This window comes from Miniopterus natalensis, chromosome 19 (genome assembly GCF_054644295.1).
Source record: "Miniopterus natalensis isolate mMinNat1 chromosome 19, mMinNat1.hap1, whole genome shotgun sequence".
Lineage (NCBI taxonomy): Eukaryota > Metazoa > Chordata > Mammalia > Chiroptera > Miniopteridae > Miniopterus > Miniopterus natalensis.
Genome location: NC_142099.1, coordinates 4,233,282 through 4,256,692, shown reverse-complemented (window position 1 = coordinate 4,256,692; position 23,411 = coordinate 4,233,282). Strand labels below are relative to the sequence as shown.

The following is a 23,411-nucleotide window of genomic DNA, read 5'->3' as shown; positions in this document are numbered from 1 at the left end:
GTTCTTTGCAGATGTTGACAAGATAAATGAGGGCTGCCCAGAACCGGCCTCTGCCGGGAAGTGCACCTCTGGCTAACACGTCAAGTTCAAGCACTTGACTCAAGCGGGCTGCTTCCCCGATAAAGTCGTCTGAACTCGTCACCCGCATTCTCAGACGGGGCGGCTGGCATTAGCCGGAGACATTTCTGAGAGCTTTCAGTCCCGCGACACAAGGAAACAGAGCAGAATAATTAAACGGGGGTGTTTCAGGTTCTGGGCAATGCACAGTTTTGTTCATCTCCAAACCCACGGTGGAGAAGCGCTCAGCATCACACCCTGTCTTGTCTAATATGCTGGGCTCCAAAATTCAGTGGGAAAACCCGCCAACCCTCCCCGGGCCCCACTCATTCCGAGTCTGAGCTGTATCCCTCCCACGCGTGTGTGCAGAAACTTGAAAAACTCCATCAGGAGCAGATGTCTGGGATAATCCTGTTTACTAGTAATGTAGGTATCGAGGACAGTCTGGGCCCCGTCGCCCGGCTCCAGGCCCGGCCGCGCCCCTCCAGGCCGCCTCCCCGACGCCCCGCTAGCGCCGCGTGAGCTTAGCGGCCACTGTCTGCTCCCTCCTTTTGCCTGTTTCCTCCGGCATCTGTATTCATTACGGTTCAAAAGGAGCATCCTGTGTGAAATGAAGGAAGGGGGGCCGAAGACGTGCTCTTCCTCTTTAAGAAGGAAGAAAGCAAAAGAGGACGGTTTTCTACCAAAATGAACTTCTGTCTACGCGTCTGCGTGCGGCTGTGGGCCGGGCCGGTGCGAACCGAACCCCGCACGGCATCCTGCGAATTTTATCGCCCAGCTTTTAAAAGTTCTGTCTCTTCCCGCGTCATCGCAGGGCTGTCTGTCAGCCTCTTTTATGTCTGTATTTATCCTTGATGTGAAAAGTCGGAAAACAACGACAGCCCTAAGGGCAGACAGGATGCAGGTGGGTGGCTCTCAATGCAACTAGAAATGGTTGTGAATTCGTAAAAGGTTACCAGAGGGGAGGCCCTAACAGAGAAAACGCAGTGATTGGTGGGGGTGGGGGACAGACAGATAGATAAATAGAGAGATAAATAGATCGGTCGATAGATCTGAATTTCTCTAAGTCCACAGGAGCAACAGTAAGAAAAAACAGGTCTCCTCAGGAGTTGAAATACTTGCTGCCTTTACATTAGTTTCCCCCGGACCCTCAACACAACTGATGTGGCAGTTTACTGAGCAAAAGTAAAAGGGAGGCCGTGGCGGATGCCCGGGACACCCCCAAGCCTTTTAGGCTTATTATTGGTACCCTACACGGTCAGGGCAACGGGACTCTAGGATTGTCTCGGGGCTGCCAGACATTCCACCTAAATTTAATAAACTGCTTATAACTCCTATGCTGTCTCATTTCCCCCCCTATATCTTTCACTGGAGCATGCTCCATATTAGAAAAAAAAAAAATAGTCACAGTACGATTCTTTCAAAGACACGCCATTTACGATAATGCTCTTATTGAATGCTAAAAAAAAAAAAAAAAAAAAAAAAAGCATATGGGATTTTCCCCCTTCCACATGTGGGATTTTTATATTTCACATGCTCCTACCTTGTTTTGGCTTAGAAACCTCAAGGGAAGAGATATTCGGCCATATCCTATTAAACTTTGAAGGATCTGCACGCATCAGGAAAAATCAGGGCATGTTACTTTCAGCTTTCACGCCGTTTGGTCGACACAGAGGGTCATACAGACAAGGACACAAGCCACACACCTGCTCTCCAGCTGGGCTGGGATGCACGTCACAAAACACGACCCTGGCACCAAACAAGAGCAAACGGGTGATGACTCCCAAAACATTGAATGGACATTGAGCAGAGCCCCTTCCCTATCCGGGCCCGGCCACCTGCCTTCCCCGGGGGAAGGATCTTCTCCGGCCCAGCCAGGCCGGCCGCCGCTGCTCCAGCCCCGCAGGAGGCTGGCGCCTGGAACCAGAAGATAACACGGAGGAAATAATTCCTCACTCGAGGATCCCGGGCCCTGCAATTTATATTTCCAGATACAATTTATATTTCCAGATATGAACTGGGTGCATTCGTCTTCCCTGAGAGATTCTTTGGGGTATGTTTTAAGTGTGAGCTATTATCTCTGCAAAGAAATGGATTGATTTCCTCTTAATTTATGCAATTTCACAGAGGAAGGAAGGAGGGGGGTGCCCGGCGGTTGTGGCCGAAGCGGAAGGGTCCCGGGCCCTTCTGATCCTGCCTAAGTTTGTACGTAGGGGCGCGTATATGTTTTCACGATGGTTTTTAACCTCAAAGTACGAGTTATTGGCTCCAATCCAGAGAGAATTATAAGCGTTGTTGATTTAAGAACTGACGTTATTTCTTTTTTAGGTTCACCGGTATAAAAAATGATGACTGTGGCCCCGGCCGGGGTGGCTGAGGGGACTGAGAGTCGTCGTGTGCACCAAGAGGTCACTGGTTCGATTCGCGGTCGCGGCCCACGCCCCGGTTGCCGGTTTAATCCCCAGAAGGGCGCGGGCAGGAGGCGGCGGATTGATGTTTCTCTCTCATCAATGTTTCTCTCTCTCTCCCTCTCCCTGCTTCTCTCTCTCAAATCAATAAAAACATGTTAAAAAGAAACAGTGACTCAGGATTAGGGTTGGATGCTCTGAAACGGCCTTTGCCGAGCTGCCCAGGCCATTGCTATGAAGGCAGTTGTTTCAGACTCAGAACCACCTTCCGCTGAGACGGGCTCCACGCCGCCCCTTGAGCGGTCACGTGGGGCCGCCGGGGCCCTCGAGGCGAGCGCTGGCCTCCGAGCTCGGGCGGCCCGCGACGCCCCGGCTCCTGGCTCCTCGCTGCGGGGACAGGCGCGAGCTCCGGCGCTGCTCGCCTCCGGGTCACAGGTCCCTCTCTCAGCTCCGTGATCGCCCCGGGGCTCCTCGGGGAGAGGCAGGGCCTGGCAGGCGGCCTCGGCAAGTATCTAATAGCCGAGGCATTGACTCAGGCGCCTCGGCGACGGTGAACAGGTATTACCCGACTGTTTCCTCCGTAATCAGATGAGAGCACAGGATGTTCTTGTGAGACACGGAACTTTCACTCTAATTTGGATTTTTAAATATTTGTTAGGAAGCTGATGTACCGTTGCTCTGTGCGTGTGTGTGCACTACATCTGTCAAAATGTACGAGTGGAAAAAGCCTGTAGTGGTTTCCCACATCCGTCTCCAGGTATCACTAAACAGAGCTTCGGTAGCACGCAGGCAGGATACGCACGCTGTTGACTGCATGTTGCTTTTTCCTCGAGCGCTTTGGTGAAGGAAAAGAACAAGCCCACCCGAACTGTGATGATCGCTTTGGAAAAATCAAAAACCTGATCCTTGCCTAGAATGTAATTTTCTTCTGTAGCGTGTCCTTAAGATAGTTTCTTGGGGGTGGGGAGAGCACAGCCCTTGTATTTCCTGGGAATAGAATTAGACGCTTTTTGTCCAAATAATCTCTAATTTGTGGGATGCCCAACCCGCTCCTGTCACAGCGTCAGGCTCTCCCTGCCGACACCCTTTGGACAGAGTGGACGGTGGCCATGCTTTCCCATCTGTTTTTTTCTAGAACAGCCTACTACGTACTTGTTCATACTTTAGTAATTTAACGATGGGAAGAGGCAACGATTGAATGTCATGGTAGAATACAAGGAGCCCCGGTTTAGAAATCGGACACTGAGCTGGGCGCCTGTCTTGGGCACCACCAGGACGACTTACACAGGCCGTTTCGGCCTCAGTGGCCTTTTCCGTGAAATGGTGTTGGAACAGTGCTCTTTACGTTTCCTGAAAACACTGGCTTTCACGTAATTTTCTGGTTCTGAGGTAGGGTGGGGATCAGGGCGCCACCATGGACAGGAAAGGCCGCTGCTGAGAGGAGGCTGGCGAGCTCCCTCTCATTCCACATGCCTCTTCTGGGGGCGTCTCAGGCGGCGACAGAGTCGCGGGGTCCCCTGGGTTAACGCGGTGACTGCTGGTGCCCCTCAGGGGACCGGGAGACACCATTATTGATGCCCAGGAAGGGATCCGTGCAAAACCCTGAAGCTTTCCCGCAGAAACCCCCGGGGCCATGGAGGTAATCTCGCCGTCTTCGCAGCGCACGCCTCCTCTCAGAGACTCAGCGTCGTTAAGCCGGTGGGGAAGACGCCGCTTACCGTGACAGTGGTAGGCCTGCCCTTGAGGCGACACACGGAATTTTAATTTGCTGTAAGCGACTGTCTTGCTTTCTTTAAAAAAGGACTTTTACTGTCACGGACTACGCACAGGCATGCTTTACGATCGGCGTAGCTTAGTTCGCGTGTCCCCGTGTCCTACAATATAGCTGACGTCTCTACATCCCCCCCTCCTCGGCAGGCTGGGGCGGTCTGGTGCCAGAGGAAGACGGTTCCCTGCCCGCTCTCCGCAGACGCGGTGCCTGTAACTCCCGTCGCACCAGAAAATGGATTTCTGTGTTTCTCCGGGACACCGACGTTCCCTGCAGAGAAACGGGTCAGCTCCGGGCTCAACAGGCCCAGGGGGCAGCGCAGTGGGTTGCAGACAGTCTGGGGTAGGAATCAATAAATCCAGAGCCTCCCTTCTAACTTTTCTTTTCCACTTGGGATAATGTTCTGAGCTTTGCATCTGCAGCCAGACAGGCCCTCCTGGCCCCGTTGCGTCGGGCGAGTGACTCCGTCACTCCGAGCCTCGGGCTCGACTCCTACGAACGGGATTCCGGAGACGTGTCGGAACGTCTCCCGCCCTCTGCGCTGACACTCCGTCCATCTCTTCCCAGGACGAGAAGCTGCTCGGTGGCCAGCTCGCTGCTGGTACCCCCAGGACGTCAGGGATACCCACACTCTTAGTGTGGGGTTCACAGTCGCATGTTGGAAGACTCATCCTGGGACCTTGCAGAGAGCTTGGCAGGTGCTGGTTTAAGCTATGAATTTCCAGGTCCCCGCCCCCTCCACAGAGATAACAGCAAAGGTACTGATAGCAGCTCACACTTAAAAAGTGGTTTGACAATTCTAAGTCCACCTGGGGGAGATTAACACATGGAACAAAGTCAGCTTGCTCAAGGTGGGAGGTTGTTGCCGGGAAAAACCACTAAGGCGCTTGGATATTTTTTTTTAAGGTAGGGGATGCTTCCCCCTCCTTCCTGTTCTCCAGGATTAAGGAAGCAGCTACGTCCTAATGTTCATTCAGTTTTAGGATAGCCACAAAGGTCTCATGAACGTGAGATGCCGGTTACACAGATATGAAATGGATCTGAGATGAGGAGTCTGGGTGCATGAGAGAACAAGTCCCGAAGGCGTGTCGCCTGGGACCTCGGCTTTCCTTCCAGAACATCAGCAAACAGCTCAAAATGAACGCGGCTCACGTGCGAGTTGCCGTCGAGCTACACTAGCCTGCTCACTCCCCCCTCGTCACCCGAAACCCAGTTAGTTAAAGGGCAGCCCAAACGAGACTTTTATTTGAGGGATTTAGAAGCATTAAAGCGAAGGGGAAAACACCCCCCGGGCAGCTCTCCGAGGAGCACGAACACGGCTGCTAATCGCCCTTGGGTGGGGAGATGATTAACCTTGGTATTGGCCTCACGGTCCAGGTTTCCGCCGTCGATCGGTGCCAAGCACAAGTATTTGGATGGTGTACGGAGAAGACCTTTACAAGGTCTCCAACTGGCACCTAATGTCTTCAAGTATGGAAACGTGGCTGGGCCTTCCCAAGGGGCTGATGGGTCCCTGCGGGTACCACGTCCCTTGATTAATGGTCCCACCAATTAAATCAAGTGAGAGGTGAATTTCTAACTCTGCGATGAAGGCGATGCTTATTGTAAGAGGAAACAGGAAACAGAACATTTCCCCTACGTGAACTATCGTTTCAAATGGCGTAAGTTGGGGAGGTGGGGGGAGGGGACGGCCAGACACCTCCACCCATAGTCTAGGCTTTCCATGCCATGATGTCCGTCATCTGAAAGTAATTTAGGGAAATAATGTACACTCGGGTTCACAGGGTGTTGTATCTCTCTTCTTCTGTTGCTTGTTAAAGGAATATTTTGATTTATTAAAGAATTCCAAGTTTTTTTTGAAATGGTGTTTTCGGATGTGATCTTTCACTTCCGTGGATGGTCTACCTTTAACCTCGGGCTCCTCTCATCCCCCCTTTCTAAGTGATAATCACCCTCGTAAACCTCTCTGCACATGAGGCCAATTCTTGCTGTTCTAATTATGTTCTTTCTATTAAACTGTTCAACAAAATTGGCGAAATCACTTGCTTTTCGGGAAGAAGGGTCAGATACTATATGTCAGGAGGTAATAATTAGTTTATCACTTTAGCAAAAATGCCCACACCAAACTGACTATTAATTTGGATCATCAGCATCAACAAATGTCCTCCTGGATAAAATGGCGAATGTTTACTTATAAACGCATGATAACTTTTATAAAACCAAAACCAAAGGAGAAACCTGAGTGAACTGCTCCCCCATCAGGTAACCAGAGGTCACGAGGCTGATCTATTTGGGGGTTCATTAATTGCTGACGGTATCACCAGTGTTTTTTCAGCCGTGGCTAAAGCACGTCAAAATGACCGAGTTTTAGATGGAGTGCCTTTGGGACGACTGGAAAACCTACTTCCTAAGAGAGACAACAGCAGGTACAAACGACCTTCATGGGAAATTTGTTCCAAAAACTTTGATCAGATGATCGGAAAGGATGACCACTCTGTCCATGCGTCGGAACCTGACTCAGTGCTGGTGTTGACAGTTCGAGATCTATACTGAAGCCTATCAAGGGCCCCAAAATCTTTAGCCGTTGCATGTATGTGAACTTATGGTTACATACATCAATCGTTCACGTCGAGACTAGACATCGTTCATTTTCCTTGAGATGTGCCTTGATGAGGGGGTCTCCGGAGTGATTCATCTATTGTAATGGCATCTTTCTAGATACTTGGTGGAATTACGCTCATTGATTCTTTCCTTCTGTGGGATAAAGGGAACAGCCCTGGCCAAGGTTTGTACCTTGGAAGCCCCCTTCCTGTGCCCTCTAGAACAGGCCGTGAACCATCTATGCCTGAGTTCTTGCCCTTTGGAGAGGAGAGTTCATCCCCAGAGAACCTCAGGAGCCCACAAAGGAGGAACGTGCGAATGCCATTAAAGCAGCTTAGAGATACAATCGTCTTTGATGGTTTTATCACAGATCTCTTGACCTGAAAGCCAGGCAACAGGCAAACTAGTTCTGTGTGATGTTGGGTGACCCTAGGAGGCTCTTACATCCTGTTTGCTGGAGAAATCTAAGGAAACACCCATTGCACCCCGAGCAGAACAGACAGAGGCATAACGGAGGCAGGGTAAACGACACCACCTTATCTGTTAGAGGGCTTTGGTTAGGCACGGAGGAGCTAAATTCTCCTAGGTTCCTGATAATAAGGGTGAATACGTTTTCCAAAGGCACAATGCAGCATCCTTTCGGGTCACCAATGATTTCGAAATCAAGAAAAGCACAACAGAACTGGAATTTCCCGATTTGGTGTGTAAAAGGTCAGCATCTGCTGATGCTCAGAGATGGGGCATGAGGTGGAGGCGGCCGGATGAGATGTCGAGTGAGCTGAACATCAGAGATCCATGCAGCACGCGACCGACACGCCCAACACAGAGACACACCCGGGCCCCAGGGAGCTACTTTCCGTCCGTCCATTTCTGAAACCCTGGCCGGTCGACACAGCGGCCTCGGCAATCTGCCTCAGCTTGTTTCCCTTGGGTTCCCTGTTGCTCCGAAATGCTCGTGCAAATGCCACTGTCAAGGCCTGAAAGGAGCGAGTTGTGGGGCGTGTCTGCGGTTAGCCCCATGGCAAGGGAGACACCGGGGCAGAAAAATCAGACTCTGAGAACCGAAAGCTTTCGCCTGCCAGCGTGTGGCACCGAGGCCCTCTCGGCCAGAGCTCCCGGGAGATGCTGTCTCGTGGGGCTGGTCTCCACGTGGTGAGACCACGACTTCAATTTACAAAGGCCCCGATTCTCACGGCATCCAACAGGTCTGGTGCTTAAGAATTCCCGAGCCGAAGTCGACTGGGTTGATTTAGAAGTTGGAGCACCTGACTTGCATTTACAACAATCAGGAAGTTGTTTGATCTCGTTCAGGGGCGGGGAACCTTTTTTCTGCCAAGGGCCATCTGGATATTTATAACATCGTTCGAGGGCCATACAAAATGATCAGCTTAAAAATTAGCTATGAAATAAGCGCCTGCGGCTGCCTTGGCAGGGCTGGGCCGAATGATTTAGCTGGCTGTATAGGGCCTGCGGGCCGGACGTTCCCCACCCCTGATCTAGCTGATCAGAGTACGGCTTTCTAGCTGGAAATCGGGGGGATGGTCGAGCTTCAGCTGCCACCCTGCAGTCACCTGTGTGGCACAGCCCCGAGGACAGGTGAGGGGCGAGGCCCCAGTGAAAATTCTCCCCTTCACTCCCGGTGCAAACCTCGGCTTCCTCGGGCTTCCTTTCCCATCAGCTACTCAGCAGCCGCACACAGGCCGCGGCCGTCAGAAAGGGCGCAGTGTGCAAAACGAGGGGAGCTTCTGCTCTGAAAAGTTCTGGGGCACTTTCTTAATGAGCTTTTCAGGCTAATGTCGGGGCGTCATTGTTTTATACGCAAAGAGGAAGCTCCAATCCAATTCTCTCAGTATCGGAAAAATGCTCTTTGCAAAGGTCTTGGACTAGTGTCCACAGAGGGTCCAAGAGGCATTTCCCTTTCCATTGCTTCTATCTCTACAAAAAGATTTCTCGCAGAAATTTCTAGCAGCCCGACTCCTCAACTCTGTATTTTTTAACCCCCCTTCTCTAGCAAACTTAAACCTAGGTAATCAGAAAAGCCTGGGTCGCTGTATTTAAGGAGGGAGAAGCTGACAGACCGATTAGGTTCTTCCTTCATTCCTCCAGAAAGACTAATAAGGACCCCAAACGTGCTTCTTTCAGGCCTTCACAAAGACTGGAGTTGATGCATTAATGAGACTCCCTCCCCCTGGCTTCGTGGTACTTTCCTTGGATTCTAATGAATGCGCCTGCAGCATTCGCTGGCGTCTGTTCTCTGCTTTTCTAAATTACGGTGGAAATCCATACCTCGTTCTAGGGAGAGCGTTCAATTTGCTTGTTGGATACTAAATAGGGCTGTTTATAGGTTTGCTAAATGCGCTCAGGTGACCTTAGTTAATTGCACCTTCATGAGGGGGGAGCCTTCACGGATCAAAAGCAGTCCGGACAGCTGGGGCTCCGCCGGGCCACAGAGAGGTTCTGCACAGATAACGGTTTTATCTGTGATCTCATGCTATCTGTGCTGAGCGCAAACAGAGCAATTCAACCCGCCAAGAACATACTCATATCAGAAATGGATACGGGGGAAAATAGGTCCGAGGAGCTGAACAACAAAGCACAGCGGGCCTAGCCTGGGTTGGGTGATTGTTTTTTTTTTTACTTACTACCAATACTGGAAATACTGGGAATACCTAGAGAAAAAGAGAAAAAAAAGAAAGAAAAGCTGTTAGACATTTATTAGTACATGACGTCTTGAACACAATATAAAAATCCTAGGAACTTAACACTGGGTAACATTCAGATCATCAGAAAAGCAGCACAGAGAAAACAGCGAATATATCCATGCACTGAAACCACTTTGCTTCCTTGTATAAGTCACCAGAGTTAGGGAATTAATGCTCGGAAGACAGCTTCGTATCAAACGTTTCGTGTTTGCCTACACGGTTAATGAACATTTGCATGTGGTTCAGGACAGATGTTAAACTAGGCTTCTGTTCTGGGCACGGAGGACCAGACACCGCGTGGACCTCTGCGCGTGGGTCCACAGGACGCAGCAGACCTCTGCTGCGTGTTACCTGGCGGGAGGCATTTGGCCCCGCGATTGGATTAATTTCACATGACCCTCATTTTCCATTCCCCTTTTACTTGTCAGATATGTGGGTTAAACTCTGTGATAGAAACTTAATTGGGCAGAATAATTTAAGAATACGTTAGGTGGCTCATATTGATCATGGGCTCCATCGATTTTCCAGTTTCCACTTAATTTCCAAGTTGCGCCGAGGTGGTGGGGCCATTTCAGAATGCGCCGGACTCGGGGTAACCGTGGGCCTGTTGGGGGTGGGAGATCTGCCCTTGCGCTCGCTGCCTGTGTGACCTTGGACAAGCTGCGAAGGCCCTGGGTGGCTCCGTGTCCCGCCTCGTCCTGTCGTTGCAAAGATCACAGAACCTGACATACGTAAGCCGCTCAAAACGCGGCGTGCAGGTAACACGCGCAATGTCCACCTTGGCTACGATGGCTCTTCCTGATGTCACTGGTGCATCAAGCAAACGACCCCACGGCCGATATTGCTAATCAACAGGGATTTGTACCTGCCCAGTAAATCTGGGTTGAGAGCAGGAGATGGAAGTCAGGCTGAGCCAGTCCTGCTTCGCCACCAACTCTCTGGGCGACTTCGGACAAGTTCCGCGCCTCTCTGCACCCATCTGCCCCTCTGAAGAGGGGCTAATAATATCTACCGCCAAGGGCTGCTGCGAGGATCGAGTGAGATAATCCATAAAAATGTCTGACTCGTGGTCCGTAGTCAATAAACGATAGCTGTTAATGAGCTGCTCAGACGTGCTCGTTGCATCATGAAGTGTGTGAACAGGTGGTAAGTGCAGGAATCATTAAACTGCTATTTTCGTATTTATTTTCGAACGGCTGCCCTGTGCTTATTTTAACTGATCACTGTATCTCACCCAGAGATTCCTGGCTTTGTTTTCCTTAAAACCAAGAGCCGTTTTCCTATTTCCTAAGAGGGAGGGGAGGAGAAACGAAAGCTTACCATGATTTTTTTTTTTTTATTAAAAAAAACACCTTGAAAGGAATGAAAGCCTATGTTTGGTTATTAGATACATTCAAAATCTCTCAATTTTAGATGCACAGGGTTTATGGGGCATTGGCTCAATCACTGATCACTGATCAAGCCAAACGGGGAACCTAAATTTCCTTTTCCGCAGTTCAACTCCGTCCTGTGAACCGAGGTTCAAGCTGAACGCAGTGTCCAAAAGGACCTCTGATCCCGACCCCGCTGCAGTCAGGCTGCTTTGCCGCAGCGCGACTGTGGCTTGGTACTGAATCCTGTTTTATTTTTTGCCTTTGCAAATCCCCTGTTGAGTGAGGAACGGTGGCAGCATCGTCGTTTTAGTATCAATGGCAGGAGGCTCCAAATTTCCCCGTGACTGAAAATCCCGCTCCACCGCGAGAAACCTCTTGCCTCTTGTAATCCGTCAAAGAGAATGGAAGGGAGGGTGGCAGGGAGAGGCTGTTCATGGGTTTGCAAACCCACAGGGGGCCGTGCAAAATGCAAAGCGAAGTTCTCAGTCTCAAGGTGCTCAGACCGCCCCCCCCCCAACCATGGGGAGCCAACTCCCAAGGCTGATGAAGTCCTTGCTGCAGTAAAACACGTCAGAAACAGGCGGAGATGTTCCCGTTCCTTTGGGGAGGCCGGTGTAGGGGAGCAGGGCTCGCCGCGGCTCCGCAAACCTCCATAAGCAGGGCCATTATGAAATCCTATTTTCCTGTGAAGCCGTTTCCCATCACCTACCATTTGGGTGCTTAAAATTCAGGCTCTTCCTCATTTCTGTGGCCGGCAATTTTTTGAGATGCCACCAGGCGATCCACTTTGCACTCCATTGCTGTCGAATGGGAATTGTTTCGAGAGGATTTTTTCCACTGCTCGTCGGGACAGAGATTTTTGAAGTCGAGAACAGCTGAGCGTCCAGGGATGGCCGCTTTGGGATAGTTTCAAACGTTACTCCCCTTCCCCCTAATGTTTCTTATTCAATGTCCAAAACACCTGGCTTTGCGTTCTCTACGGACAAGTAAAGAATTTAATAAACCCATTAGGTGCATTAAAAAAGCTATGAGTAAGTCACGAGGAATCTTTCCAGTGTTTGAGGCAATAAGACAGGGAGGCCGCAGTTCATTTCCTAAAAGTGGGCTTCTTTGGGGTCTCAGAGGGGTGAATCAGTGAATGAAATTCCATCTTACAACAGTTACAGGGCCCTCAATTAATGGTAATAAGAGTCAGAAAAATTGTGTTGGCAGGTTTTATTTTATTTTTTTCACATCTCCTGTGAATTGACAACTATTATATGAAGAATATCTTTACCCGGACAACTGAACCCAGAGGTCTTCCCTTCCTCTTTACCTCCCTGCTGTGAGGGAGTCATCTCCCTCCTGACCACACACCTCCGTCCAGGTCTCCACAAGCAACTTGTCAGCTTATTTTTGTGACCGAGTTTGCCTGACAGCTCTGAGGGGCAAGCGCTGGTCTCCTTCCTCTCCGTGTCTCTAGTGTCTTCCAAGGACAATGCCCGATAAAAAAGTGTCACTTGTTTCCAAGAAGGTTTCTATCATAGTGGAAATACCGCTTTGGTCATAATATGATCGGTCCCCTTGACAATGGCCCATTGAGATACTGCTCAGAGGTGGGTATTGAATGTTTCTGTCCCTCACTGAACATTTTCTGCATCCTGAGAGCAGGAGGTAGACCATGTACAGGTGCCTTGCGTTGCAGGAAACTCAGGCTCAGAGCCCAACTCGGTGCTCAGCTGGGCGGAACTCATGTGATGTCTGGCTTACGTTCTTTCTACTCTTTCTCTCACATCTTCTTTTTAAGTTCCTATTTGAATACTCTCACTCGTATTATTTTTTTGCTAAGTTCCACCCAGGGGCAAATACGGATTTCGTGGGGCCTAAAGCATTTATGAAGGTGGGAGCTCTGTTTGAGAAAAAGAAGATTAACTTTAAAAGATAAAACTAGATGGAGCAGGCTAAGGTCGCCTTATACCAATTGGAGGGCTCTGGGGCTTGAGCGTATGTGACAAACTTAACAGAGGTGACATCAGTGGGTTGGCCGACAGCGAAGTATGGGACAAAGGGGCATCCTGAGGCACGCGGTGGCGGGGCGGCCTAGCGGCGTCTCGGGAAGAGGGATGGGGAGCCTCCGAGCGCGGCCTCCGCTGTCCCCTTGACGTTAGGGAGGCTGGCCCTGTGGTCGGATGCTTGTGTCAGGCTGTTTCAGCCTGTAATTAGCATTCGGGTCATTTAAATTTCCTGGTCCCGCACTTGCCAAGCAACCTTCGGATGATTATCCTGGCTCCTCAAGGAGACTTAATTACAGAGGAGAGAAGACGCTGGTCGTAAAGACCCGGCTGTTCTGAGCACCCAAACAGCTACCTGCTGCCGTGGTTGCGTAAACTGGCCTGTGGACACAACCTGTCTCCCCACGTGGTTGCTGTCTTCAAAGGGAGAATCTGCTGATCACACTGGGTCGGGTCCCAGTGAAATTATAATGACATCGGCCGCCAACTTCATCACGTGCTGACTGTGTACCTGCCACTGTTCCACGTACCTGACACGTAGGAATTTGTTCCATTTTATGACAACGCTATGAGGTCAATACTCAGGTTCATTTCACGGGTTGGGGAAACTCAAACACGGAGAGCTTGCCCGAGATCATCTCAGTCATTTGGGAAAGGAACTAGGATTTGAATTCAGTGGTGTTACCTGATACTCTGCTGCGGTTGGTGGTGTAATATTATATACATTCACTGTATTACCCTTTAAAATGCTATAGATTTTGACTCCAAATCATCTCTGGCCCTGTGAGCTTCAGATAAGAGACTGTGGGCTGGTGGCTGCACATGAATAACTTGGTTTCCTGGTTTCACTGATTGGACCTGCGGTTTGGTTCACACGCCTAAGGCTCTGCAAGGAAGGTCCCCGCTTATTGGGCCGACAGGTCCTGTGCCTGAAAGGTTGGTGGTCTAGTGACCGAGGCCGTGACTGACACTTGGGGAGGTCTGTGAAAACCAGCCAGTCCGTGTGTCGTCTCTAGATGGCTGGATGGGCCACGAGCACCCGTGAGAACAAAGTGAGTCCTCCCATCGTATTTCCTCCAAGATCTCAGTGGGTCTCCTCCCGCAGGCCCTCATGTTAGAGCGATGAGCAGCGAGGGCCACGTTTACCAGGGGACACAGGAGAGTCAACGGGAGGGCAACGTACCCACATGGACGTGACAGGATTCTTTAGGCCCACGTATTCGGTCACCAAGTAATTAATTCGGTAAACACTTATAAAGGCGAAGAATAATATATAGTCCCATTCTTTTCTTTCTTTTTTTAAAATATATCTTTATTGATCTCAGAGAGAGGAAAGGAGAAGGAAAGAGCGAGATAGAAACGTCAATGATGAGAGAGTCATTGATCGACTGCCTCCTGCAGGCCCCCAACTGGGGATCGAGCCCACAACTCGGGCATGTGTCCTGACTGGGAATCGAACCCCGATCGCCTGGATCCTAGGTTGATGCTCAACTGCTGAGCCACACCGGCCGGGCTATAGTCCCATTCTTAGATCGCTAACATTTCAGCTCCCGAAGTCAAACAGACCTGAGTTTAAATCCTGCTCTGTCATGCACTTGCGGTGGGACCTTAGGGCAACTCATTAAGCTCTATGTGCTTGTGTCTCATTACTTGTAAAATGGGGAAGAAATAGTAAGGATTTAATGCAGCAAAGCACTTCACAAAGTATAAAAGCCTATGGCAAGCTTAATCAATGGTAACTATTATTATCATCATCATTATTATTAGAATTTTGGTCATAGATAACCGATTGTAAGTGTACATACATCGCCAAGAATCCAGAGAGAAAAGAGCGATGGATTCTGCATGGGGGAACCTAGGCGGGCTGCCCTGAGGAGCTGACTTTGAGGAGCAGCCTTGAAAACGAGCAGAATTTTAAACGAGAAGAGAAAGGAATCAATATCTAGCATCTTGACCCCAGGGTAGGACGGTGGAAGTCACTGATGTCACCCGAGAAGCAAGATGTAGTCAAGACCCGGCTGGGTTCAGACCCTGCATCTGACCCCAACTAGCTATAAACCTCAAAGGTTCCTTCCCCTCCGGGGTCTTCAGATCCCACGTCAATAGCGTGAAACAGCAGCATCTTCCTTAAAGCCTGCTGCGAAGTAAGAGTGAACCGACGCACTTCGGGCACTTTGGAAACTGTCTGCATCCTGACACACACATGTCCGCCGGGGACAAACAAGCTGATCAGTGCAAATGAAACACCAGAGAAAAGAACAGAACCACCGTCAACCTACTTTCCCTCCCTCGGAGGAGCCCTGGCTGCTGCGCCGCATTTCAAGTTGGGTTTCTGAACAGACAAAGCACGCCGATGTCAGGCCAATTTAATTTTCTTTCTTGGAAGAATATTGGACCGTGGAGGTGGAAGGAAAGTGAAAGACTGAAGACAGCTGAACTAGCTGGGCTTTCCGTCCGCCTCCGTGACATTTCTGTCACCTGGCTGAGATACTGTTTAGAAACACGTGTCCCCCAAAGACTGTTTCATAGGAAGTTATCAGGAGTTCCAGCGACGACAAAGTCTGGGAAACGCTGGGTAAAACAGGAAATATTGTCTCTCCTGGAGTCACAGTTCCTCAAGGTTGATTAGTAAGTTTTCAGCATCTATCTATGGAAAAATATTGGGTGTTATTCTCCAGGGATCAGAATTTAAAGGGGAGCTACTTAACACTCTTATTCATGAGCCGGACATTGAGAATCAAGAGAATCGTGGCCAAGCATGAGGCTGGACACAGTGGCTATTCATGTGGAAGACAGAAATAACACTCAACGGGCATTCAAGACAGAATTCTATCAGAAATAGCCTGAAGATCAATACGGAAAAGAAGAGAGACATCTTACAGATGAAACATAATTTCTACGTTTTTTTTGTAAAGAAATGAGGAAAAGATTTTGGTGCCCACTATATATGGCTTTAAAGACCAAGAACACACATACTGGGTCTTGAACACAAACACGATGGACACAGATATCATCACAAGAGTGATGGCTTCTGCCTCGGCCCAGCCTATTGCAGTGAGAAGCACGGGGAACGGTGATGGGTCTCACGGATCAGGGTGGCTGTATTTTAGGGTGTGGGGCTCTGCACGCATCTCTCCTGGCTCTACACGCTCCCTGTGAAGGAGGCCTTGGAGTTGCCTGAGAACTCAGGACTTCCCAAGCCCTAGGATCCCCAGCAAAGTCCTAGTTTACAGTACCTCTGAGAGGCGGGTTAGTGTCTCTGAAGGGAGATCTTATCATTTCCAATGTGATAAAAGCCTCGTAGTTATTTTGCTAAGAGTGGACAGGAACTGGCTTTTCTATTCAAAAATTATCCTGGCTGCTAGAGATTATGCTCAATCCAGAGGTTATCCAGTACAGGCGTCCTGTCCAAGTCACCGAGGAGTTGAGGTTGAGGGATCAGATTGTAGCCACTTATTTTTTTACTTCTTAGGGTTTATGTTTTTGAATTAGGATATGCCATAATCCTAAGTGTCCCTCTTAAAGAGCTGACTTGTAATTCACCAAATGGAGTCGTTTGTGAGTGTGTGTGTGCGTGCATGCACATGGGCTCATGTAGGCACGTGCATAAGAAAAAGCCAATACAAAGTGAGAATCATAACACTAGAAGTCCTGTGCTTGACTTAAATCTCCACACTAAAAGATCAGGGGATTTCCTGGGCAAGCAACCAGGTAAGAGACATGAAAATCTTATCACGCGAAAAAGGGAGCTAATGATGGTAACCTGGACAAAAAAAGAAACCGGGGGTCAATATAGCTCTTTATCCAAAAAGGAAAAAAATGGTCAGAAATGAAGAGACACTCTATTGATGTTAAGAAATACGTTTTATAACAATGAAGACTGTCCTTCAATAAGGGACAAGTCTGCCTATGAAAAGAATCCTAAAGATAAACTTATTTTTAAAAACTTATTTTGTGACAGGTATTATGACAAACACATCATATGCATTAGCTTAGTCAGTTCTCTCAAAATGTCCAGGAGGCAAGAACTGCTAGTATCCTCACATGACAGATGAGGAAACCGAGTGTTGGAGAGGTTAGTTCACTTTTCAAGGTCACACAGCTAGTGAATGGATCTCGGAGCCTGTGTGCGAAACTACTACATTGTTTTCTTTCATCCTTGGGTGTTTTAAAGCACAGTCTGATATGGGAGAGATTTAGTGTAAGGAGCTGGTTCCATTGTAAGACTTTTCCATTGCAAGACCGGACCGTCAAAGGTCATCTCCACAATCTTTCCTCTCATTTCTGCCATATCGAGAATTGAAACATGGACTCAAACCTCCTTGGCCACTGTGCCCACCTGTCACCTTCCTATTTTAACAGAGGTGGGGAAAAGTCTAACAGTCTCAAGGACAGAACACCTAGGAGGTGGATGGACAATGGAATCCACGAGGAAGACTTAAGGAGGTCGAGTTCCTTTGGCCAGGGAGTGAACTGGTGGTGTCCTGCAATAATTTAAAATTAGGGGTAGGCAAGTCACTCCCACGGGGAATGTTAGAAGGAATTCATTCCAACGAGAAAGCGTGGCTGGCGCAAGAAGGTTTTCCCAGGGCAAAATGTCTGTGAAGCCCAGCTAGGGGCAGAAGAACGGGGCGGGCTAGAGCAGAAGCCAGTGCCTTCAACAGCCGTGTGCCCAGCTGCCCGTCTGGTGGCCTGGACACGTTGGCTGTCCCCGAGGACCAGCCGGGACGCCAGCCCGCGCTGGTGAGCTTCATTTTCTTCCATCCTGTCTCACAGAAGAAGAGGCAGACGCTGAAAATGAAATCGGGGCCATTTTCACTGTGGGAAACTTTTAAACTCAATTTGACGACCGTGGAGATAGGGGTTCTTAGATAGCCGGCCACGGCGCAGCGCCACAACCTTAGGAGATTCCCTCGCAATTCATGAGCTGTGGCCCGAGACAACTGAGGGAGGCCCAGAGAGTCTCCGTTAATAAAATCTCCTTGAAAAATCAACACTTCTGCTCAGCAGAGCTCTATGTGTTAATTTAAGGAGCTAGACAGTCTGTTTTGTTCTTCAACACAGATAGAAACGGAACCCCCTTGCACTAAGGGGTTTTTCTCTCTGCTTCGTGGAAATGTTACCGTAATTTCGTGCTCTCACACTGCACGGCTTGTTACTTGGTTCATGGCTCCTACATTGAACTTGATAAGGTCCTGGGGCCTGTGAGACTGGTTTTGGGGTTTTGGCTTCTCCCAGCTGCTGCTCTGAAGCTCCTGATGACGCTCCCTGCCTTGCACGGAGCTGGTGGCTTTGCCAGTTTTCGTGCTCTTTCCGTTTCCTCTCACGCGGGGGGTGCATCTTCCACCTTACCCTTCTCTGCTTTTGAAAGAGCGCAACTCCTGGGCTTTTGCAAGTGCTAATCGGTCCATCCATGGAACTGGGTAAATTATCTGGAAGCAAGGGCTTCTCTCCTTGAGTGAGCCACAGCGTGGTTTCAGGGGGGCAGACATGAGCGGCAATGGGCACCCCTCATGAGTCCACGCCTGAGCTCGTCTCACATGGACACAAACATTTCTTTTCTCCAGTGTGGCCCCCACACGCCTACAGTCAGGCCCTTTATCTAATGGACGCCTCTGCAACAGAATCCACGCCGGCTGACATCTCAACCGCTGGGGTTTGGGAAAAACCAATTATTTCACTGGACAACATTAGGCTGTGGCTCAAATCGGAGAGGGAAGCGTTTCTAATCAAAGCATCTCTCAGCTTTCCCAGCGTGAGCAATGGGATTGTAAACACTTGGAGGCTTGCCGGAAGTTGTTTATGGCTCAAGCGGAGCTCGAGCTGGGAGTTCCGAACGCATTTGTTATTTTAATAGGACACTAATTTGGGGGAGGAGAGAAAGCACCTGTTTCATCACTTAGAGGAATTCTCCTGTGATTTCCATCATTCCCCAGCCCACCTGATGTGAATATTGGAAGACTGAATCGAGCAGGTGATCCGAGCGCGAACACACGCTTAAAGATGGTAAAACAGGGACTAGAGGCCTCAGTGGCGTCCTGGAGAGAAATGAACGGGACCATTGGCAAGAGGAGTCAAAGCACAAGTGAGAATGAGAGGAACCGGCAGCCGGCCCATCGGTTCATCGCGCACGAAACGGGGGTCGGGGCGAGGTTACTCACAGGTGTTCGCAGTGCCTTTGGGGATGGGCAGGTACGAGCCTGGGCTCCACGGGCGGCCCTGGTAATTCTTCTTGCATTTCCCACAGTCCGGGCCCGTCGTGTTGTGTTCACACTCGCAGGTCAGCCGGCTGTTGTCATATACACACACGGTGGCGTGCAGGTTACATTTGCACCTGGGCAGAGGAGAGACAAGAGTTCAGCGTCAGTCGGGCTGGCCTCAGGGACACTGAGGCTTCGCCCGTCTCCGCGGGTTGAGGCTCTCACAGGGCTACCCGGAGGCTCCAGGTAAATGAGGATTTGCAGCGACGCCCTCAGACTCTCTCCAACGGGTGCCCTTGGGGTGGGGGGTCCTGCCTGGCCTCACCGCCCACGCCGAGGAATCCTAATCCCAGCGGGCCGGTTCCCTGGGGTCCCGGGGCTCCCCTAAGACAATCGTGCTCTGAAGTCAAGGGTTTCCTGTCAGGTATCCAAGCTACAGCCACTCCTGAGGGGTTTTCCTGTAATGTCATCAAATCGATGACAATTTTGTGTGGGTTGGAAGATCATGATCTGTTCTGTTCTCCCTGAAACCAGAGGACAGTTCTTATTTGTTTAAAAAGAAAGAAAGATAACCATGAAGACAGTTGGCTATTCTGATTTATTTGACAGGCCCCCAAGAGGTTATAATCAGCTGTTCTCATTCCTAAAGCGACACCTCCCATCGGAAGTGTTTTCCCACCGAGGCCTCTAACCAGCCTGAGCGTCAGTCCTCAGATTCCCCACTCGCGGCCAACACGCTCATCACAAAGGAGCCTCCGACACGGGTCACAGGGCTCAGGTAAGAGATGCTTATGCTTCCTAGAAAATCAAAACCTCCATGTGGCCGGGGTTTGAGGTCCTTAGCCAAGGCCTCGCCTTGGGCGCCCGAGCATAAAGCTGTGATACAGGAGAGGCAATAATGGAACGTGCAATTGCCACAGGAATATATTCCTGTATCCAAAGTCTTCCACTGCAAAACTGCAAAGGCCAACTTGGTATCTGTTGAGGTGGCAGGTTATATAAATTCTAACACTCCAGGCACGGGCCTCATTGTCTGGGGAAGTAAGGCCCAGGTTGAAAAAATGACCATGACCCCGGGGTCAGAGCGGCGTAGGTGGGAAGGGGTGTGTCACTCAAAGGAGAGAGCCAGGACACCCCCGCGGGGGGTCAAGGACCAAGATCTGTCACAGTCAGAACCGAAACACGTTCCTGTGTGTGTGTGTGTGTGTGTGTGCACATTTCTAAGCTAGTCAGGCCTCCTCCAGGATCTAGGATGAAAATATAGAAAGGGAGCCAAGTCTCACAGAGACAAAGAAATATGGTAGTGTTTTACATTTTTGTCTCTTGCGGCAGATGTCGGGAATCGGGGAAAGTAACAATACCCCTCCCTAGGTAGGAAAATAAGATTCTTTAACAATGGATGTTGGCTTCCCTGTCTGTGCAGTAGCATCTGAGTTTCTCCCTGGTGCACCGATGAGCTGTTTGGACACCGACCCACACCTACGGCGAGGAAGCAAAGGGATGGCCAAGCCACTGCTGAGAGGGGCTGGGCTCTCTTCTCACTAAACGGCGCGGGCACCCACTCACGCCTCCCTGAGTGCCATCCGGCCTTAGCTTCCTCTGGGGTCTACTACAGTTTGCGATACTTGCGGCTACCCCCCGCCCTCTGGGTCATTATAAACGGCAATATGCTGAAAGGCTACTATTTCAACGATACCCATTCAACTTAAGACTCATGAACAGAACCTTCAAAAATTAACATTAGTACAATCTTTTAAAAAGAGAAGAATCATTCAGTGAAGTGAAAGAGTGTTTAATTGTGAGCTGGGTCTTGTAATAATCCTCTATGTGTAAGGAGTTACTTGAGCTAAGCTGCTCATTAAAGGGTCTTTCTCCTTCCAGCATCAGTGCCTTTATTTATGGGTGTGTTTATATATATACATGGAAGATGTTAGAAACCTAAGTGAGAGGAGCACCAGTGTTTACTGACTTACCACCCTCTCTGGTGTTAAAAATTCCAAATGAGGAAATGAACAGTGGGACCCCCCCCCCCAAGAAAAACCAGGTTGGTTTCATGTGCGAAGACCGAGAACCTAAGTAGCCACTGCAAGTTGGATGATATATCCTGTAACTGTCAATACTTTCATACTTATAGTCACTCTCTGAGTTACAGGCAATTTCCATTCTTAAGACTTTTTATTCGCTGAGAAAATATTCTCTGAGTAACAAAAGGAGGCAAGAGAAAAACAGATGAATGTTTAGTGGCTCATCTCCACCAGTCCACAAGCTCATTAATCATTCAAGTCTCAACTCAGTTCATGACTCTCCCCGATCTCTCTCCTGCCCACTGGGGACACCCTCACCTCCACCCCTCTGATCTCCTTCAATGCTTCTGTGTGTTTGATTTGGTTGATTGCTACTTAAGACTCTTTGTGCTTTTAAAATTTTGACTCACGGGCATAAATCTCTCCCATCTTGAAGGGGGTGTGTGTGTGTAAATAGCCACTTTGTTCCCTAGTCTTCTTGTCCATTTACCTCTTTAACACTCTCCTCTCCCTTCTTGAGTTTCCTACACCTGCCATCTCTGTTTTCTCACCTCCCACTCACTCGCACTTCCCGACTAACGACAGCTTCTCTTGCCAAGATTATCCACAGCCCTGGCTGGGTGTCTCGGTTGGAGCTTTGTCCTGTACGCCAAAGGTTGCAGGTTCAATCCCCAGTCAGGGCATGTATGGCAGGCAACCGATCGATGTTTCTCTCACGCATAGATGTTTCTCTCTCTCTCACCTCCTCTTTCTAAAAACCAATTAAACAACAACAACATATCCTACGGTGAGGGTTTAAAAAAAAGGTCACCCATAGCCTCCTTGTTGAAAACCCAATGGGGATTTTCCCTGCCTTAGTTGACCACTGGGGCATCCGACTCTGTGGACCACTCCCTTTCCCCTGGTGCTCTCTCCCTGCTGGATTCTCGCTTATTTCCAGAGCCCTCGTCTTCTGTGTGTTCCCTTCACATGCTGTTGTTAGGGTTCTGGCCCAGCGTGTCAGCCCAAGTGGCTCTCTTTGGGCCCCCTTAGCCAGGTTGTCCCTTCCGTTTCCTCTGTGGTCCTTCACTGCCTTTGAGTTACAGGCAACTGAAAGCAAACTTGCATTATTTTTTGTTTTCAGAAACGAACAGACATATGCAGAATAAGCTCACACATTTGAAAACAGTTCAGGAGATCCTGAGGTTCTGCGTTGCCCACAGAGATCCAGGGAACGCCCTCCCTCCACTATCCCCGGGTGAGGATTCTCTGATCAGCGCGTTGCTAAGTCCCGGGTCTCCGGGGTGGCTCCCTCCTGGGCAGCTCAGGCTCAACACAGCCCAACCCGAACGCTCTGGCTTCCCTCTCCCACTCTTCCTCCCCCTCGGTAACTTGCACCACCTTCCAATCAGTTGGTCAAGAGTGACTCCTGTCCCTTTCCTACATCTGACTTGCCATCTCTCGGCCTCTCACCCGGTTCTGAGATCCTCCTTCTCGACAGCTCTCAGCTCTGGCAATGCCCTTCCCTGGCTGAGATCAGCAGCGTCACCTCGGGTCCGGTTTAGCACAACGGCTTCGAAACAGAACCTCCTGCTCCAGTCACGCTCGTCTCTGCCCCAACCTCAGCACCACAGTCCAAACAATCGCTTACACACAGATATCTGGGTCGCCCTGCCTTAGACCCAGAGAAAGATCTCCCAGTATTCTCAGAGCAGAGCCCACGCTCTGTACCGTGGTCTCCACGTTCCTGAGAAGCCTCGGTCTCCTCCCGCCCGAACGCCTTGCCCACGCACTGCTCCACCGGGCAAGGCCAGCGGTGACAGCCCACGCGCTCTCTGCTGCAGCCCCGAGCCCTGTCCTAGCTGCTTCTCTTCCGTGACCGTCACTGGGCTGTGAGCTCCCGGGAGCACAGTCCCGCCGGCCTCGTTTATTGAACCGTCCCTAGCATGTGTCAAGGTGCTTGGCACACAGTAAGTACTCAGAAAATATCCGACGCATGAAGAGTTGGGCAGAGCGTTGCCCGGGCACCGCTGGAAACCGCAACTTCTCCAGCAGCCAGTGGGCGGGGCTGGCTCGGCTCCGGGCTGTGTCCTCGGTCACCGTGCCGACCGCTGTCCAGGCCGAGCACGTCAATGTGGCACCGAGGCACCCTGGCATCCCCGAATTTGGAAAGGACTCCCTTTCGTTTTCTACAGCTCGGTCCGTTCCCATCAGCCTTTCCAACCGGACGCTAAAATCCCTCATGTAGAGCCCCTGCCAGAGCGGCCTGCCTCCACTGGGGAAATGGGTTTGGCAAGGCTGGGAGATT

At 50.1% G+C, this 23,411-nt stretch overlaps 1 protein-coding gene across 1 annotated transcript in view; it reads right to left on the bottom strand.

Annotated features, from left to right (window-relative positions):
• NTNG1 (netrin G1) overlaps positions 1 to 23,411 on the bottom strand; it is a 197,384-nt gene that overhangs the window by 45,133 nt on the left and 128,840 nt on the right. The window contains exons 4-5 of the mRNA XM_087828145.1: positions 19,062 to 19,234; positions 9,477 to 9,503 (exon numbers count right to left, since the gene is read on the bottom strand). Of these exons, the coding sequence (XP_087684271.1) occupies positions 9,477 to 9,503; positions 19,062 to 19,234 (200 nt within the window). The remainder of the gene's footprint in view (positions 1 to 9,476; positions 9,504 to 19,061; positions 19,235 to 23,411) is intronic.